Here is a 20,307-nt window from a genome sequence, read left to right as displayed (position 1 = left end):
TAGAAAGGTCCACTACAGATGACAAATTTGAATTGCTGGTAGTCAGGAGGATATAGACAAATAACCTTTTACCCTAACACTCAAAATGAACTAACCGCATGGTAAACGGCCAACTTGAGCTGGAGTCCGAGCTCCTGATGCCGCTTAGCGGCACACATAACAAACTGTCATGGTTATAAGTTCTGAGTGTTTGTGCATCGGACATTCAAGTGTTCCCTGTATTTATCGCTGATAATTTTCCTATTGGTGGAGCTTGGTCACTTGAGGTGTTTAAACAAATTCATAGTTCTCCCCTGTTGTAGCACAGAGCTTTGTATATCAAACCTTTACTTAGCTTTTACTCAGTTCAGTCTAGCTAGCTACAGACTAGTACAGTTAGCTTAAAGCATTAGCTAAGCAATAAAAATCTTATATAAGTTGCATATTTTTTATTGTCTGTTTCCAGTTAAAAAAAAATCTCCAATGAGTTCAAAGTTCAACTTTACTACTGTGTCCAAGGATTCATTTTTATCATTGTTAGCTAACTGTTTAAAGTGCATCCTCCTACATTAGATGGCATTAGAACAAGCACAGTGCTGTTTCTCTTTATTACAGACATGTAACTCAAAAAATTATCACCTTTTTGGTGGTGCTGGAACGGAATATTGGTATTTCAGTTCATTTCAATGGGAATGTTATTTTTTTTTACAGTTAAATTGTTATGAACATTGTCACACACAACAAACTGACTCAACTAACACATTTAATTAACAAATTCAAATCAAGTTACTCAACCTCAGTATTAATTTAACAATACTGTATGTTTGCAACCCATTGTATCCTTAAAATTTCACTTTTTTTCTATGCACTGATTTTCCTTTCAAATATTTGCCTGCCAGCTGTTTGTCCCTCTCTTGTTGCTGTTGTGCCTCCCTTCCTGGAGAGCGGTGGTCTTTTGTGTAGCGGCACACAATGATGGGACTAAATAACGCTTCTTCAAAGGCAACATTGGAAAATATTACTATCACAGGCTTTGACCCAACGGCAGTTCTTAAGGAGATGAAAGGACTTGTAGTGCCTAAGCGTACATGATTTAGTGGATGACAGGAAACTTGGAGGAGGAAACAAATAAATCAATGTTTATATAGACTGTCCAACATCCTGGGGTGTTTTGTTTTTGTTTTTTTTAAGAAAAAAAAATCCAAATGCTTTCAGGACGTTTAAAGACACCACTCACATCTGGGTGACACTTTACAAGAGTGCGGAAGAAGCATATGGTTACATTTAACAAGAACATAGGGTACATTTTTTTTTCAGGCAATCTGCCACTACAAACCTGTTGTAAGTTGTCACCTTGCTGCAGTAGTCTTCAAGTATCAATCGTAGTAGGGAGAGGGAAGAAAAAAAAAAAGATTCTTAAAGCACATGAAGGAGGGGGATGCGAGGATGACTTGGAAATATGACTTCCTGTATTCTGTTGAGAAATTCCATGTGTGGTGATGTGTGTCACTGCCAAATCTTTTGCCCTGAATGATCCACCAGGCCACCGTGAAAGAGCAAAGCAGCCTTGGAAAGAGCAGAAGTATTTGGAAGAGGACATCTCTCAGAGGCTCATTGTGTTCTGTAAATCATCGATTAGTCTGACTGGGCTCTTTTTAAAGTGCCTTCTCATTCTAGTAGAGTAGGACTACAACATTCCATTTTCAAGTCAAACCACCCACACATTGAAAACAGACATTTTTTTTTTTAAATTTAAAACAAAAGCACACGGAGTATTAAGTGGCCTATAATTTTACCTTTAACCATCCCCAAAGCATAACAATTGAATCTGTCCCATGAGATGATGATATGAGCATGCGGATGATGCCAGCCATTGTTCCTCCACAGGTGATGAAGACGTACCACATGTACCACACGGAGAGCATCAGCGCTGAGAGCAAGCTGAAGGACGCGGAGAAGCAAGAGGAGAAGCAGTTCAGCAAGTCGGGAGATCTCAACGTGAACCTCCTGCGGCACGAAGACCGCCAGTCCCGGCGCAGCGCTGTTAGGAAGATCGAGAAGATGAAAGAGAAGGTGGGCGTTTACTGGAGGTCTTAATCTTGGAAGGGATGTAGAGGTTTGAGTAGTTCACTTTTATGGTGCTAAAGGGGTTTGCAGTTTTAAGGCTGCTAGTAAGATTTCACGCACGGACGTATGATGGGGCGTTTCCAATTGCCCACGTCACATGCGACTACATCATCCGCAAGTGGAGATCTTCTGTTTGTTTTCTTTTACTGTAAATACACTGTAAATGCTCTCGCTAGCTTTTACTAGCTTCTCCCACTAGCCGCTCTTGCTAGCGGCTTCAGCTAGTTCTTGTTAGCCGCTCCAGTGAGTTTCTTGCTTGCCACCGTAGTGCACGTGCTTCACAATTGTTGCATTTTATTAGTTTACCACGAGATGGCCCTAAATAATACACACTGTCCCTTTATTTAAAAAAAAAAAGAAAAGAAGTGAGCCTTATATAGCCCACGGACCATGATATGTGCACCACTCCTTTCAAGGGATTTGATTGTTTTGCTGTTTTAACTGTAGACGAGAAGTCAAAACAAATCAGCAAACCAACAGAGATTATAACATAACCTCCTTGGTTTAGGTAGAAAAAAAAATATATGACAGCGATAAACAGCAGAAAACTAAGCTAGTGCTGGAAACACTCTGAGGAGACTGCAGAACTCCAGGCTAAGAGGCGAGCTCAGCGCGCATTCAACTGCTGCAGAGTACTATTACTTTCAACAGTTTTCACGCAGGAGCTTCCTCTGGAATTTCCTCATGCAAATGAAATTCCCTTTATATATCAGGTGCAGGAAATCAAAAAGGCTCAGAGGATGACAGAGTTTCTGATTTATACGGGATGGCGCTTGCTTGGGAATTGAGCACTTTTTATAACGCAGTGCAGCAATGAACATTCCTCCCCTCTAGTCCGTCTAGTTTCAAGGCTATTGATGTTGTCTCTGCCGCATACTTTGAGGTAGAAATAGCCTACCTACCGAGAAGCTACTGCTGAAATTTGCATCCCAAGGCTTTATTATATACAGTACATGAAGAGCAAAATGTGTGATTGTCAAATCGGAAGCAATCCAGTTAAATACTTATACACTAAGAACAGTTGGGTCAAAAATAACATAAATTCAGTCAAAAATGGACTAACTCAACTTTTTGGCTTATTCAATTAACCCAGAAAGTTGGGTTCAATAAAAAAAAAAAAGAAAAATGGGTTGCTCTATGGGTTATTAATTTAATTTTACCCAACATTGTGTGTTATTTAACCCAAAAAGTTGGGTCGGTTTATTTTTAACCCAGTTCAATTGGTTTATTCAATTTACCCACAAAAGTGGGTCAAATGAATAACCCACAAAACAACCGAACAAATTTGGGTTGCTTGTAGGATATTATTTAATTTGACCCATTTTGGATTAAATAATGACAAAATTTGGATGAATTATTTTGGGTTATTCTATTAACCCAAAAAGTTGGGTCAAACAAATAAACCACAAAAGAACCCAAAACGTAGGTTGCTTTGTGGATTATTAATTTAATGTGTTTAATAACTCAAAAACGGATTCTTAGAGGGATGTTTGAAACAATTTTTTTTTCAGACTGGAACTATCTATCTAGCTAGCTAGATAGATAGATAGCTAGATAGCTAGCTAGATAGCTATTAGCTAGCTATCTATATCAATATTATCTAGCTAGCTAGCTAGCTAGCTAGATAGCTATTAGCTAGCTATTAGCTAGCTATCTATATAAATCCATCCATCCGTCCAATATTGTGTGTAGAATTGGATGTTCGTTCTCTGTATTTGCAAATATTTTCCCCAGTCATGTATCTACATATTGTTCCAGGTATTTGTAGAGGCATAAATTGTGCTGTAGCTCTTGTATTGCCTCTCATTAGATGAGTTATCCCCGCTGAGTGCACCAGCTGTTAAAGCCGCAGCCTTTTTTGTCAGCATTGTTCAGTCTCCTGAGTGCTGAGAAACACATTCATGACTAAACACGAGCCTGCCCTGCGCCGCTTAACACATAACTAATGTAGATGCAGCTTCCCTGGAGTGTTTCCAAACTTCCCGCTACCATCTCTGCCTCTCGGAGGGTCCCAGAGCTGCAGCTGCCTCACATACACACGCACATGCATCAACACATCTGCTTGATTTACCCACACTGATGTGTTTTTCCCTTCATCTGTTCTTCTCTTCTCCAGAGGCAAGCCAAGTACTCAGAGAATAAGTTGAAGTGCACCAAAGCCCGCAATGACTATTTGTTGAACCTGGCAGCAACAAACGCAGTGGTGGCCAAATATTACATCCACGATGTCGCCGATATGATAGACGTAAGTATGCAGCATATTGTTTACGTGGCTCAGCTGACAGTTGAAGTGGATTTAACTGTGCTTACTCTTGATGGCCACGTTGCGTGTTCTTGTTTAACACCAACTCTTAAAAATACTCTTTAAAGCCTTGTGAGGAATTATATGAATGAATGCATTTACTATACATTGTGTTACGCTCGCTGGTTATAACGTTAGCATCGGCACAATCCAGTGCAGCTTTTTCTAATTTTAGTCCAGCAAATGTCAACACAGCTACCCTAAATTCTGTTTGGTTTCTTCAATTCTGTATGGTTGGAATTCACGAGAATCTTCTTCTCTCTGAATGTTGCAGCCACAGTGTCATATTGAGCATGTGTATCGATCCGTCCATTTTCTGTTCCGCTCTCCTCATTAGGGTTGCGGATGAGCTGCAGCCTATTGCAGAATGGTACATAATTTCATAACCTTGCCAAATTATGTGCTAAAGTGCATTTTTTTATATGGGAATTGTCCACTTTCAGCTGGAAATAACACAAGTAGATAGAAAGATGTGATAGTTGTTTGCCCCCCCGCCAAAAAAAATGCTATTTTGACAAAAACATTCCTTGCCCAAAAGATTTGTTTTCTTTTCTCAATACAGACACATCCTATAATAAAATAAACAAACTAAAAACAGCTTCTATCCCACATTCTGTTAAATGCAACCGTTGCTCTATTTGTTAATTGATTAAGAAGTCTATCGGAATACTTTTTTTCCATGCAGGGTACTGTGTATTTTTCTAGGAAATTTATATTGAGAATGTCCTTGTGGAACATTACATTTGTCATGTTTTGTATTAATTCCTTATGTAATGCCACATGCTGTCTATGCGAAAGATGACTAATTTCTTGACACCAACGGAAAAAAAAAAGCTGTTGTTGGCGTCTGTGCAAGAGGTTGTTCCAAATTACAAAGAATTGCCGCATTGCAAATGTTTTTTCTATTATTTGTTTAGTGTTTTAATGTTCTCAGTGTTCCCTGAGGCTGGGCCACCATACGGCACCACACAGGAGTAGAATACAATGAATGTTTTCCAGGTCGGACACGATGTCATTAAATTTGTCTGCATGTAGTGATACATAGCAGGAAATATATTTCATATCGGTCACTCTTTTTTTGTTGTTTATATGTAAATGCTAACCGGCAACTGATTTGTGGCTATTCAAGTCTCTTGGTCTTGTTCTGCTTGGTTGGATCCAGTGTCTGGACGCTGAATGGACCAAATCCTTTCTGAGCTGCGTGGAATGGGATTGTAAGGATGTCTAGTTTGGTTGCCACTCGCAGGGCAGATTAAGAAAAGGGTTTGACGACTCAGCACACATGAAAAGCCAACATTCGCTCAGCAAGAAGTCCACTCTGTCACTCCGCATCAGCATCAGTGATGATCTTTAATAATGTGTTTACTTTACATGCTGGTCTGAGGTGGCAGTATATACCTAAAACCTAAATGACCTCCATTTTGAACAAGATTTTTCTGAATGTATTATTATCATAGACAACAAGTGCAATCTAAACTATTATAGCATCAACTAAGTATAATAATTAGGGTGTCAAAATTGGTGCGTTAATTTTGAGTTAATTTAAAGTTCCTTTAATGCCACTAATTTTATTAACGCCCAATTACTTGGAAAAAGAATTAAAATTCAGCAGACACGTCCACGTAAAAATTTAGCAGTAATGAATTTAATATAATGTGGAGACTGGGGTCAACTTATATTTTACAATTTTAAAAATGTGCAGAATTTCACAATTTACTTGATGTTTAAGATTCAAGATTAGATAGCTCTTAATATGAAAAAACAAATGTACAGAGTTGTCACTAATGTCTTACAAATGTAATTATGCCATCTAGTGGCAGAAAAATGACCGACACAAATCAATATCACACTCGTTTTTTATTACAGTACAGTACATCATTACAGTACATTTTATTAACAAGAGTATGAAAACGTAGAAAAATATATCTTAGTGTACATTTAGAAAAGATGTAAAATTTGAGATTAATTTGTGAGGTAACTATTATTATTATTATTAATAATAATGATGATGATTTGAAATCTTGTGGTTAATTACGATTCAATATTTTAATTGCCTGACACCCCTAATATTAATTCATTCAAATTATCAAAATATGGATCTGCTTTAGCATGCACTTTACAACCAATTGCATCTCGGGTTGCAAAGGGAATTTCAAATAATTTTCAGAGTTTAAAATCAGAATTAACAAATTTATTTAACCAGGTAGGTCACTTGAGAAGCATTTCTAATTTACAATTTACATTTATTTACATGAACGTGATAAAAGCAAAACAATAAAACAAACCTTACTCGAATGAAGCGTAATTACACATCCACTATAGTAGGTGGCAGTGCCGCTCTCATTGCCAGAGAGTGCGCAAGAAGTATTATCTTCAATGCAGAGGTGCACGAAGAACAATTTTAAAAACAAATGACACTATTCGTATTTATAGTCACGGAGAGTTGGGGCTGGTGCAAAATATTTTCTTTGGCGTAACAAAAAAAATATTCGAGAAGCACTAGGCTAAAAGCAAATGCAGTGTTCTTGAACATTGGTTTGTTAAAGAGTGTTTAAAAGCAGAAAGGGGGATAAAAGAAATTTGTTTTAAGTTCTGCTACTGACAGATTGTTCCAATCATCTGCAGCAGACAACAGAAAAGAGAAGCAGGCAAAGGAAATACGGGAAATAATGACAATAATCCTGAACAATTTTCTCAAGAGCAGAATTTATTTGAATTTATTTTTATTATTCATCCGTCCATTTACTATATTGTTGAAAATATTATGTGGTGTGACCAACCATCATCTGTTGCAACCATTTTAGCTTTCCATGATAGATACATATCCTAAATGGTCAATAACAATAAATAATAAAGAGTAAATATATTTAGAATAAATTAACTTTTGCTGGATCTGGTGAAATCCTTATTTTGGATTCAAATAAATGTATTCCCTTCTTCCTCCTTAGCCTGAATATATGCAGTACTGAAAATTGAAGTGCGCATGAAAGCATTTATCGTAGCGAGACAGAAGCAATATGGTCAACAATGCTTGAATGTAAACGTGTTCAATCATCCTTTTACTCCAACATCTGCTGCAGCAGACTCGCAGATTTGGTCGTTTTGTTGTCACGTACCTTGCTTATAAAAAAAAATAAAACTGCTAATTTGCTTCACCCGTTCAGTCTCCTCTTTCGTTTGAGTGACTTATTGAGGCTGCATCAAAGCAAAGAGAGCGTTTCCTCACGCTAACGAGCGCTAAAGAGCGTTTGCTTAGTGATTCACACGACTGTCAGTCGCCCCTAGCTCCCACTAATGCTCCTCCCCAAACATCCCTTTGCTTAATTGGGTTACTTCATACCGCTCAGTGTGATAAAGCTCTGTAATTATCCCCGGTGTCCTACTAGGCTAACTCCGATCAGGATGTGAGCTCTTGTTTTGGAAGATCAACTTGGAACAAGATGAAATTTCTTCATATTTCCCTGCAAGCTGCTCTGACATCATTCCCAATACGATAACCACAAAGTTGTTGTTGTTTTTTTCTGATAATTAATCTGACATGTCTTCACAGTGCTGCGACTTGGGATACCACGCTAGCTTGGCGCGGACCTTTCGGACCTACTTGTCCGCAGAGTACAACCTGGAGACGTCTCGCCACGAGGGACTGGACGTCATCGAGAATGCGGTGGACAACCTGGACTCTCGCAGCGACAAGCACAAGCTGATGGATATGCATAACCAGGTGTTTTGCCCTCCCATGCGCTTCGAGTACCTGCCACACATGGGAGATGAGGTGAGATGATAAGAGTGCTCAGCATTTTCCCATTTAGTAATATTTTCTGCAAAATATCATGGACATAGCAGGAAAAATGATTTCTTTCAATACAAAACTTGAAATACTATGCGTGAACCACTTTAAAACTGTCAAAAATATTATTTTTTTCATTTTTATAGTACCGAGGGATAGATCCTCAATTCCAGATATTAGATGATCAGGTGTTCTGCCTGCAGGCAATTATCCAATTTCACTTTTTAATTCATTATAAATAGGGACAGGAAGACCAATTAAATGTTCTTCTGCCAGACTGGACAAGGTGCAGTTAATTTGTGTATCCACATGTGGCCATGCAACAGAATAGTAGCTTTGTTTTACAATAGTAAGTACATTTGTGGATACATTGAAACCAGATTTTTTACTACTACTACTTTTTGTGACATTTTTGTTTGGATTTCCGTGGGAATTTTTTAATGTAAAATGTGTCTTGGGCCAATTAAGGTCAGGAAACACTGGTCTGAAATGAAACGACCATCATTTTGTACAATTTTGTGTCACCGCATGTAACGCGTAGTGGCTGATTAGCCATGGACGGTGCAGCTGGATAGCGAAAAAAAAAAAGTGGAGAACAACAAAGGAACTGCAAGTCCACGGGCTTACTTTATTTATAGGAACCAAGCGTCACAATTATGCGTACACGTCCACGGCATCAAAATACATTGATGGCCAAATGTGAAAGTGCTGCATAGGCGCATCAAAAACAAGGAGGCGCCACCCTGTGGCGCGGTGCTACACTGCGGATTGTTACACACATTAGCAAATCGCTAGACCTCAGTTCAGCTGTTTTTTCAAGGCCACCACAGAAAAATATGCTATTCTTGTCTCTGTCCTGGCTGCTTAGTACCATATAGCTCAAGGCCTTTTCACACTGCGCTTAGCACAGCACAGTGCAATGTCAGCCAATGTATTTGCTGTGTGATTTCAAGACAGCAACAGATTTTGTTTAAGTTCTACCATGAAAACACTGGAGGAAAGAAGGAAATGAGAAAATGGAGGACTCAATAATTAATGCGATGTCCAGTGTCCACAGCTCTGACCAAAACTGACACGTACATCACTACACATATTAACTTCAAGCTTTGAAAATATCAAAACAATTGCCACAGTATTTTGGATTTTATGGTCATTAAGATTTTGTCTCACCATAACAGTTTGCTCATAAGTACACATACCCCAAGGGCATTTAAACTTTCAAGCAAAACTGTAGGTACAATAATGGAGGGTGATCTCCACTAATTTAGGTGTACCAGGTTTGCAGCAAGTGGTAGAAACAATGATTTTAGCATTTTTTAAAAATAAAAACACGGTATTAGCTTAAAAATTTAGCATAAACACACGTTTCTCTTGTGTCTCATCTCCTCCTGCTTGATATATGTGACAAATATGACGTGCAGCCGACCTTTCATGCAAACCAGTAGGAAAAGGCACCAGGCTGATTCCTCTTTGGTTGCTTAGCAACCGATAAATATGGACAAGCTTGTGCCATGCTGCCATCCTGCTGCAAAAACCCAATGCTGTGTGTAAGTGCCTTAATTAAATAAAGCATTATTTGTGTTCATTATCTTTAAAATACAATAGGTGATTGGTATAATAAAGAAAATATGATAAGATGAATTGTAAATGAATGAAAAGGTCAGTTGGTTGAAGATGGCCTACTTTGGGCAATCCTCAATAAACCTTAAGTGCATTTTTTTTTTTCAACAATGGTGCGATAGAATCACACAACCAGTGCATACATCCCCCAAGATTCAAACTAGCAACCCTTTTGATGCGATCCGGCAATGCTAACCACCCCCAATCTTAAAGATTATGCTCCTTCTTCTTAGGTGTGCCAGGTGAGTGCCCAGCAACCCGTCCAGACGGAGCTCTTGATGCGCTACCACCAACTACAGTCTCGCTTGGCTACACTGAAGATTGAGAATGAGGAGGTGAGGATTTACGGGGGTCTTTTTGTGTGTCCGCCAGCCCCCTCTTCCCCAACATCACATGATAGAGAAAGGCCTGTCTGCTGTTCCCTGGAGCCACGGAGCAGGGCCACATCACCATCTGTTCCTCATCGCAATTACTCTCCGCTGACCCTCCCGCTGCGGGGGCTGAGAATTTATTTAGTGCCTTGTCACTGTGCCAGTGTTGTTTTCTGTATGAAACTGTGTGTTATGCTGATGAAGCGAGGGGCTTTCTCATCAAAAAAAGCGTCTGACACAAAGGTGCAAACAGAGGTGATAATAAGCCATGTTCCTATGCCAATTGCTGTGCCTCTCTTCCCTCCGCGTGTCTTCTCTTATATGCAATAATGGATGGGGCGTGCCATTACTGGAAATGAGCTTTATCAATCTATGCCCCGCGCAAAAAAAATATGTATGCATTTGCACTCGTCCATTTGAGCTGTTTCCGCTTTTATTCAGACGTGACTTGCTTTTCATTTCTCTGCAATGCAAATGATAGTTTATCTCACCCTTGAAAATAAGGTCACTTCTTATTCTGTCAGTGTTTTTTTTTTTTTCTCCTCATTGCTTGAATTGACATCTGCTTTCCTTTTTCGATACAGGTGAGAAAGACCTTGGATGCTACCATGCAAACTCTGCAGGACATGTTGACAGTGGAGGATTTCGACGTGTCTGACGCCTTCCAACATAGCCGCTCCACCGAATCCATCAAGTCCTTGGCGTCCGATTCCTACATGAGCAAGATGAATGTAGCAAAGAGGAGGGCCAACCAACAAGAGACTGAAATGTTCTACCTCTCAGTAAGTCCATCTAATGTCTGCATCAAATTTCAATTAAATACCAAACGCGCATTGAAATGATCCCGCTTCGATTAGCGTTTCCGTGAGCGGGCTCGTGTTATGCGGGATTAGAGGCGTCACTTGCTCATTGTCGTCTTAATCTCTCTATTTAGAAATTCAAGGAGTACCTGAATGGAAGTAACCTCATCATTAAGCTGCAGGCCAAGCATGACTTACTAAAGCAGACCCTTGGCGAAGGTAAGAATCACCCCCGTGTAAATGTGACCCTCATCTCCACAATCGCTGCCTTCGGGGTTTAGAGCAGGTGCAGGTTTTGTCTAATAGGGTATGGAGGATCCAAAAAAAATGCCAAAATTATAAATAAATAAATAAATAAATGTGAAAATGAAAATTTATATAAAAATATAATTCAAAAAAAAATAAAAAAATAAAAATGTGATGGAAATGAAAATGACACTATAAGATATACACAAATACATAAATAAATTAATTAAAAATAAAAATAAATATAAAATAAAAAATGAGATTCAAAAAATAAAAAGATATGAAAATAAATACAAAAATAAATAATTAAGATTTAAATATCAATCAATAAATAAAAAGGCTCTGCTCTCATACTGTATTTATTTATTTCATGCTGCAGACGTTGTCATGAAATGTTATTCAAATGAGCGAGCGGCCCTAAGCGTGTCTTTGGGTTGGACTCCGCCGTTGCAAACTGCAATGGACGACTACCTTGTCGACTGTCACCACAACTTGCGACTTGAGTTGCTCGACAATGTCACATAAGTTCCTGTAAACAACAAGGTACGTTGTTTTCTTTCGCGTGTGTGAATAAGCAGAGTCCGACATACCAACCAATAGGCGAAAAACAAGTCGTTCAACCCAAGGCACACTTAGGACCACACTCTCATTTGACGGATTTCATGATGACAGCATCTGCAGCATGAAATAAATAAATATGAGAGGAGAGCCTTTATATTTATTGATTGACTTCTATTTATATGTTTATGATTGTATTTATTTCCACATTTATTTGATTTTTATTTATCTATTTATTGATTGATTGATAGTTCTTTTTATTTCCATTTATATTTATTTTTGTACTTAATTTTGTCATATAGTTTTTTTTATATCTGTTTTATTTTCACTTTTATTTATTCATTTATTTTTGATTTTGGCATTTTTGGCCCTCCATCGCAAGGAATTAGGATTGAAACAGATTCTTACAGCAGCAGGAATGAACATGGAACAAATATATTATATTATTATATGATATTGAAGTAACTTTTGTCAGAAGCTGGAATGTCATTTGAGAGGCCCTTCATGGTGTCCCTTCCACAACCATGTGTAACCATACCTAAGTGATTGTCACCCCAAGGATGGGTGCTCAAAAGCAATACATTGCGACTTGATTAAGTACTTTTTTGCAACTTTTTGTACTGTACTGCAGAAAATCGGCATTGCTGTGAGCTGAACTGAACTACTGGTTGCTGAAATTCCCTTTTTGCTGCTGGTTAAGATCACAATGGGTTTATAAAAAGAGAGAGAGTGGTTCTTTTTGCCCCTCCTCCTCCCATGGGTGCCCTGGTCACCTCAGCCATGAACATTTTACGCCTAATCAAACAGAAGGTCCAGCTTCATCTCTGCAGCTGCTCCTACATGAAGATCCTTCCTAATAGACCAGCACATGAGACAGCTGAGGATACATCTACTTACTTGATAACATATTCTGTCCTTCTGCCTTTTGAGCTCAACTGCAAAAAAAAAAAAAATCAACCCTCACATTATACAGCAGTTCTCATCCATCTTTGGGCCGATTTGCGTTTGTTTACCTCTGCGGCGGAGCAGCAGAGAGCACATGAACGCGGCATATGGCGTCTCCAGGTACCACCCGTGTTTAATTATTCAGGTGATCAATCAGGGCTGCGCTGTGCTCATTAGCTTGCCGCTTCTTGTCCAAACTGTCGCATCTGTGGGGCTGCGCGTGAGCATGTCACGGGGTACAAGATGAAACTGCGTGCCACGCGGCGCCTAATAAAAACATCATGTCATGCACTGATACTAGATGGCACATAAAAAGTCTCCATTATGTTTTTATTGTACAGTTTGCACTCTCACTGGACCCTTATTAGGTACACTATAGGCACTCCAATAAGATCCAATACAAAATTCTGCCTTTATAAAATAAGACTATGCAGTTCATTGTAAAGAATTGACTGTAGAATTTACAGTAAATAACTGGCAAGAAGAAGTTGCCAGCTATTTTTTGTAAAGTCAGTTAATTACTGTAGAAATCTATGACAGTATAGGCTACTCCTGTATTTTTTCCTTTTTTTTTTTTTTTTTTTTTTATAAATAAATTACAGTTACTGCTACAATTAAAATAAAAAAAAAATGTAACTAATCCTGTCTCTGTAGCGGCAACAAAAGACAACACTAATGCTAAACTAATGTAAACATTATGAAAGACCAAAACAAGAGCTTAGATACTTTTCACAGAAGTCAGGTTTGAACTTCGTTTATAGAGCGGATAGCGACCAGTTATGAACAGCAAATTAGATTTGCAATTACTAAGTACTGTACCTACAGTATGTTTAAAATAAGACAATAACTACATGGTGAACACACACTTGAAACCCATAAATTAATCGTTATAACATGAAAAGTATATTAAATATTTATAATTTGACAGGAAACTGTTAAATTTGGTTGAAAAGAAAGAGAGTGGAATAAACATAATTCTTTCTGGACCAGGAAATATTTACCTTTCTCATTTAAATAACCCATTCAGAAATACTTCCATTTTGATTTTTACACATTTACTTTTATTTATTTATTGTATTTATTCATTTTTTTTATTTATAAATTTATTTAAATGTATTAAATAAATGTATTTATTTATTTTTATTTATTTATTATTTTATTTACTTTACACATTTACATGTATTTGCCACGGCAACCTCCACCATTAATGTGAAGGGATCCAATTAATACCATAATATGAATTTCAGGCCATATCGCTAAACCCCCAGTCTTTGGTTTAAGCATTTAAATCTCAAACAAAAATATGGGGAAAATATTCACATATTTATATACAAAGAAAATGCACATTAGTGCAAAAATCAAAACATTTAAAAATATATATATATATTACAAAAAAAAATGAAAATTATACATGTAAGATGGCAAGGAGCAGGTATTGATTTTAGTTTCCTTGATTTATTAGAATAATAGCTTTAAATGTTTTGATGGTATGAGGTAATTTTCTAATTTAAGTGTTAAACTGTACAAAGTGAATGTTGCACTTGACTTGATTTCAAGAAAATCGTGAATTGAGTCAAAATCACAGTATCTATAAAAAAAAAAAAAATCCTGAAATATTTAATAATAATTATAATAAATAATATTGTGGTGGTTGTTTGTAGTGATGCAGACCTCAGATGTTTAATGTAGTTTTCCCCTTCCTGTGTAGCTTGGAAACTTCTCATAGTGGGATGTGGTGGTGCTGTCTCAAACTAAAATTAGCATTACCTGAGATTTTAGTTTTTCACTGGATATAATGTTAGATTGTGTAGTTGAATTGCGGATGTATGCATGCATCGATTAGAGACTCATCTTTGAGGTTTGAGGTGTATAATTGTGTGGTCAACCAGAGATAAACATGCTAATCAGTCAGTGGATTTGAATGATGGGTTGTAAACTTGCTGTTGTTTGGCCACAGATGCCACAATGATGTCGAGAGAAGTGGCTCAGCTCTTGCTGTGATTATCAGTTGTGGCATTTTTGCAAAGAGAAAATGTTCAAGTACTTTGGTGCCATTGTTGCTTTTATTGTGCATGGATTTGCTTCCAGCTCACTCGGTTCAAAACAACCCACCTGGTTGTTGCCACAAATCAATTGTGTTCCTTTGTGGCATTTTCCTTTTTTAATAAGTGCTAGCATACAAGTTTGTTGAAGCAGAGTGTTATCATGACCTAGCAAGTAGGGATGTCACGATAAGGGCAATATCGTGATATCGTTGTATTAAAACTGCCACAATATCGTCGTCGTCGTCATGTTCACAATATTTAAAAAGGAACACATCTGTTCAAAAAGTCAGGTTGATTTCCATTTGTGCAGATCTAGCACCCACTAGTGGCTATTTTATCAGTGCAATTTGATTTTCATGAGGGATGTTTTGGCCTTCTATGCTAATTGTCAGATGAAGGGGAACCTAATTTGCTTGTGAAGCGATCAATGTGTGCTTGCATTAGCAAGTAAGTGCCTCAATATTGTTATTAGAGATTGGAGGTGGTTTATATGCATTGCTGTTATGTACAAAAGCACAATATTGTGTTTTTTTGTTTTTTTTTTAGTATGAGCTTTTTTTTTTGTTTTTGTTTTTACCACATTGTGATCTTTTGTAAATATCGCCACAATATCGTGATAATTATCGTATCGTGACTTTTGTATCGTGATAATATCGTATCGTGATGTTTGGATATCGTTACATCCCTACTAGCAAGTGATGTGTTTTGGGTAGAAACATAAATGTAACATTTTGTTTTATCTTTTGTTACAACAAAAGGCTCAATGAAGCGGCACAGTCATTGTTCAGTGTCACCGCTGGTGGACCCCCCCTCACTCGCCGCCCCTCCCACTCGTCATATCCTCCGGGTCCCCCGAGGCTCTATCGTCTATTGCTCAATAGCATTGTCCAACCGATGGCGCCTTTGGTGCTCCATTTGTCCTTCTCAGGCTGGACACTGCAGTCTGTGTAATATATTCACTTCCAGCACTAATAGAAAACGTTTCCCTCTTGTGTGTCTTTTCCTCAGGGGAAAGAGCTGAATGCGGAACCACAAGGTAAATTCTGATTAGTTTTCAAAGCATCTGTTGATTTGATCAATCCCAGACATTTTTTTATGTGGTTTTATACACTCAAAGGACAAATAATGAGGTACACCTGCACAAACAAAACAGTATCAAAAAGTTCTGCTTAACAATATATTTATTGTTGTGGTTGGCTGTAGTGTAGAGCTATGCTGCATCATCCTGTGCTGTGTTTTTAATATTTTTCTCCTCATGGGATTCAATATGGCTCAATTTTCTGCCGCAATATTAGAAACAGCTCTGTATGATGCATTGTAGTTCAAATCCACCTCCACAAACCACAGTATTAACCAGCTTGATAGCATAAATCTTGTCTCCTTTTTATAATCGATTTTAGATTTCTTTTGTTCAGACGGATGTTTTATTTTCCCCTGCGGTAAAAAGAGAGAAATTGTCTGACCTTGCTGACAGTTTTCTGTCACTCCAGCCTTCGTCAAAGCTGTCACGCTTTCTGGTGTGACGTGTCTAAAAACCGGTGATTGGGTCAGGAAATAGTCCAAATAAAGTGAGTGATTATATGTAGTTGATCTTGTTAAATTAGCAACCAATGTCTGTCATACAAAACTGAGCATAATATTTTTTAAACATAGCTTTTTTTTGGATTGGATCACATTCTGTTGTGCAGTTGTACCGAATATTTTGTCCAATGGGTGGATTTTAGATGATATTTTATACAGAATCAAGGTTGTATCATAATGAATGCCTCTCTCTCTTTCTTACACACAATCAAGAACAATGATGGAAAGACTACATTTAGTTTACTTTTTGGATGTTTAAAAAAACAAAAAAATTTGAGTGGAATTCATTTTATTTCCATATTCACCAAAAAAAAAAGAATTGTTGATCCAACTTAATTGAAGTCCTGCAATTGGTAACACACAATAGAATTTATTTATAAAGTTAGCATATTAAGTTTAATTAATTATGAGTTCATTAATTAATTATTTTTGATAACAACAACAACAATAATAATAATAATAATAATAATTAATAATTAGTATTATTATTATTGTTATTATTATTATTATTATTATTGTTATTGTTGTTATTATTATATTAATAATATTATTTGTAATTAATTAATTAATTATGAGTTCATTAAAATTTATATGAACTTTGTTCAATTGTGATTAAGTTTATCAAAATTGTAATTAATTTAATTTTATTTTAATTAGTTGCGCGTTAATTAATTATTTTTTATTATGATAATAATAATAATAATAATAAAATAATAATAATTATTATTATTATTAGTAGTAGTAGTAGTAGTAGTAGTATTAATTATGAGTTCATTAAACTTAATATATTAATAACTTTGGATTCACTTAGTTCAATTGTGATTAAGTTTATCCAAAGTTAACATATTAAGGTTAATTAATTAATTATTGTTGATAATAATAATAATGATAATAATAATTATTATTATTATTATTATTATAATTATTATTATTATTATTATTATTATTATTATTATTTATTAATTAAATATTTAATTAATTAATTATGAGTTCATTAAACTTAATATATTAACTTTGGATAAACTCAATTCAATTGTGAGTTACCAGTTGAAGCAATTAAATGAAGTTGGTCAACAATTCTCCTTTTACTGTGTTTCGGGTCATTGATTTAATTAGTAATCTATGTTTTTGAATTATGTTGAACAGCCTGATCTTGGCACATTTCAACTTTGCAGACTCAGATCAAATTAAACAAGAATTTTGTTTTGTTATTTTACAAATGTAAATGTTTTTCACCCCAGAATGTAAATATTCAGGATTGGTTTAGGAATATTATGGCGGTGATATTCCTTCTATTCTTGGTTTCCTATAGGCCCCCCACCCTTCCCCCTAAACCCCAGAAAATGCGGAAGCCTAGACCGCGCTCCGTCTATAACCATAAGCTGTTTAACGGCAATTTGGAGACCTTCGTCAAGGTACCCTCTCGTGGTGGTAGTGTATCCCTGAGCAGTCCCCTGAAGGGGGGGAGGTGGCTCCAGCCTCTCATCTTCCTTCTCTTCCTCATTTTGGCCTTTTGTTCCTCCGCCTTTCCGTGGCCCTTCGTCATGACGTAACCTTTGATTAACCTCTAATCCTCTTCCTCCCTTCTGTGGCGCTGCCGGTGCAGGCGGAACGGCAGTCGGCTGTCTCTTTATTCACACGCAATTTACTGTCTCTGGCTCATAAAATCCAGACACTTATTTGGGTGGAAGGAGACATCTTGCTTTGTCCCTCACTGCACATGTGCGGCTTCCCTGTTGTTCAGTCCTTACGCTTGGCCTCCTTTAACCTCGCGAGGAGCTCATTCCTCATGATTGCTTGTCTAACTTTTTGCTTCTTTGCCCTCCTTTCTCTGCGATACCCTGCTGTGCAATGCTGCTTTTTCCAGAGGGAGAAGGAATGCCCGTGCTCGCATCCAGGTACCTCTCTGAGAATATGGCCACTTCATTCGGTGCACCTCCAATGAGCTCCAAAATTGTATTTACAGTATGAAGATCATGTTTGGTTTTGTCAACGATGTGGTCAGTTATTTGTTTGTGATTTTTGTTTCCAGTAGTGTGGAACTCTACTTCATCATACAAAGTAGAGAGCTGTTTTATAAAAGTAACAAATGGATTAAGATGTTGCTGTCAGTTATATAAATCTGCTTTGATAACTTGAAAGAAATTACCGGGCATGTTATCTTCACCAGCATTGTGAAGTGACTAACAAAACAAAATGCAAAATTAACTCATGATAACAAAAATATTTACTATACTGTATAGCGTACTTGTATGTGCTTTTTTAGATTGGACACTGAATTTTTTCGGTTGTGGTTCGGTTGTGTTTTTTCAGCTGGCACCAGTGTTATGATAATTTGGGAATTTTTCATTTCAGTTTTCAAGCCTTTTATTGTTTTCATATTGCTGATGGCTTTTTTTTTTTTTTACTTGGTCAGAGGAAATATTCTAATATTTTAAGATGAGTGTTTATAACATAATAACATTTGCAATATTTCAGTTGATTTGTAATGAATCTAGAATGTACGGCATTTTTGCTTATTTAATTGCATTACAGAAAATAATGGACTTTATCACAATATTCAAATTTTCTGAGACGGTCCTGTATCTGTTTTCCAAATGTAGGGAATAAATATAACAATTCATCAGAAAAATAATTACTCTAGTAAATTACAGCAACAAAGTATTTGGACTTAGTTCCCACCACTGCAAGGTGACAGACAACAAATTTCACACATCTACAGATAACAGATGTATATTTAAGAAGTGATTTCATTATTAGTATTGTGACATAACTCTTGTATTGGAGGTCATAAGTTTGGAGGTGTGTCTAATGTTGTGGCCAATGAGAAAAAATAAACCTCACTTCCTAATTGTAATGCCCTACCTGCTGCTGCTTCATCTGGTTTGGATGCAATATCCAGCTGTTTTTCTTTCAAATATTAATGTATTAAAAATGGCTTATAATCAATTTTTTTCTTACTTCAGGATTCAGGTCAACCGATTCCACTTGTGGTTGAGAGCTGTGTCCGATACATCAACCTCTACGGTAAGGCTCACGTCATGCTGCTGAAAAACAAAATCAAATGAAGACAACCCTCGCGTCTGAAGTGTGTTTGTGAACTATTGAATGAGTGCGCGTAGCCTCGCAAATAGCTGCGGGCGCACAGTCTTGACCTGCTCCCCGGAGATTTGGCAATCTCGTAACAAGGGATCACACAGAGTTATGATAGCCCCCACTCCCCAACCATGGCTTTCTGTTGTCAAGCAATCCTCCTCACCCACTCCATCCCCCCACCACCCTTTTTATAGCTCCGCCCCCGTCTACCTTCACATCTGTCTTCAGCTCATTGCTCGAGCCTGCGGGCCTCTCCCTTGGATCTGGACCTAATGAAACTCCAGAAAACTGATTAGTAGCCCTGTAACTGGAACCACATGCTGGCGCCTCACAGAGGGGGCCCCTCCTGAAGAAAAAAAAAAATAGAATATCATCCTTTATGACAAGATTGCATTGCTCGTTTTATGTTGTCTGTATATCTGCAAAATATTCCTTTCAGGCCTTCAGCAGCAAGGCATTTTCCGAGTGCCGGGATCACAGGTGGAAGTGAATGATATTAAAAATTCATTTGAAAGAGGTGAGTGGCTTCTTGTTCTCATCTCACTTACGATTTGCTTGAAAGCTAAACGTTTCTGCAGCCCTGCTTTTTCGTTATGATTCATCAGGAGAAGATCCCTTAATAGACGACCACAATGAGCACGATATCAACTCGGTGGCGGGAGTGCTTAAACTGTACTTCCGAGGACTGGAGAACTCCCTCTTCCCAAAGGAGCGTTTCCTGGACTTCATTTCGACCATCAGTGAGTCACCAAGCATTCAAAATCCGGAGCGGTTGTGTACGTGCGCGAGTGTGCGTGCATGTGTGCAATCAAAATAGCCAAAAGGGGAAAACAGTTTCCTCGACTCTCAG

General features: G+C 37.4%; 1 protein-coding gene across 5 annotated transcripts in view; it reads left to right on the top strand.

The window, feature by feature from the left end:
* srgap3 (SLIT-ROBO Rho GTPase activating protein 3) overlaps positions 1 to 20,307 on the top strand; it is a 65,588-nt gene that overhangs the window by 32,490 nt on the left and 12,791 nt on the right. Inside the window, exons 5-16 of one of the 5 annotated variants that reach the window (XR_013284602.1) lie at positions 1,867 to 2,052; positions 4,223 to 4,351; positions 7,959 to 8,180; positions 10,049 to 10,150; positions 10,771 to 10,968; positions 11,121 to 11,205; positions 15,789 to 15,816; positions 17,674 to 17,776; positions 18,229 to 18,259; positions 19,328 to 19,388; positions 19,897 to 19,974; positions 20,063 to 20,129. Coding sequence is in view for 3 of the 5 variants with exons in the window: in XM_077529551.1 (XP_077385677.1) it covers positions 1,867 to 2,052; positions 4,223 to 4,351; positions 7,959 to 8,180; positions 10,049 to 10,150; positions 10,771 to 10,968; positions 11,121 to 11,205; positions 15,789 to 15,816; positions 17,674 to 17,776; positions 19,328 to 19,388; positions 19,897 to 19,974; positions 20,063 to 20,197 (1,327 nt within the window). In the remaining 2 variants the exon portion in view is untranslated. Of the gene's footprint in view, positions 1 to 1,866; positions 2,053 to 4,222; positions 4,352 to 7,958; positions 8,181 to 10,048; positions 10,151 to 10,770; positions 10,969 to 11,120; positions 11,206 to 12,421; positions 12,492 to 15,788; positions 15,817 to 17,673; positions 18,260 to 19,327; positions 19,389 to 19,896; positions 19,975 to 20,062; positions 20,198 to 20,307 lie in introns of those variants that run through there. The other 4 variants (XM_077529552.1, XM_077529551.1, XR_013284601.1 and 1 more) reach the window with 4 other exon arrangements.

The sequence above is a fragment of the Festucalex cinctus genome, chromosome 8, assembly GCF_051991245.1.
Source record: "Festucalex cinctus isolate MCC-2025b chromosome 8, RoL_Fcin_1.0, whole genome shotgun sequence".
NCBI lineage: Eukaryota > Metazoa > Chordata > Actinopteri > Syngnathiformes > Syngnathidae > Festucalex > Festucalex cinctus.
The sequence above is the reverse complement of the archived record's forward strand: the minus strand, read 5'-3'. Positions and strand labels throughout refer to the sequence as shown.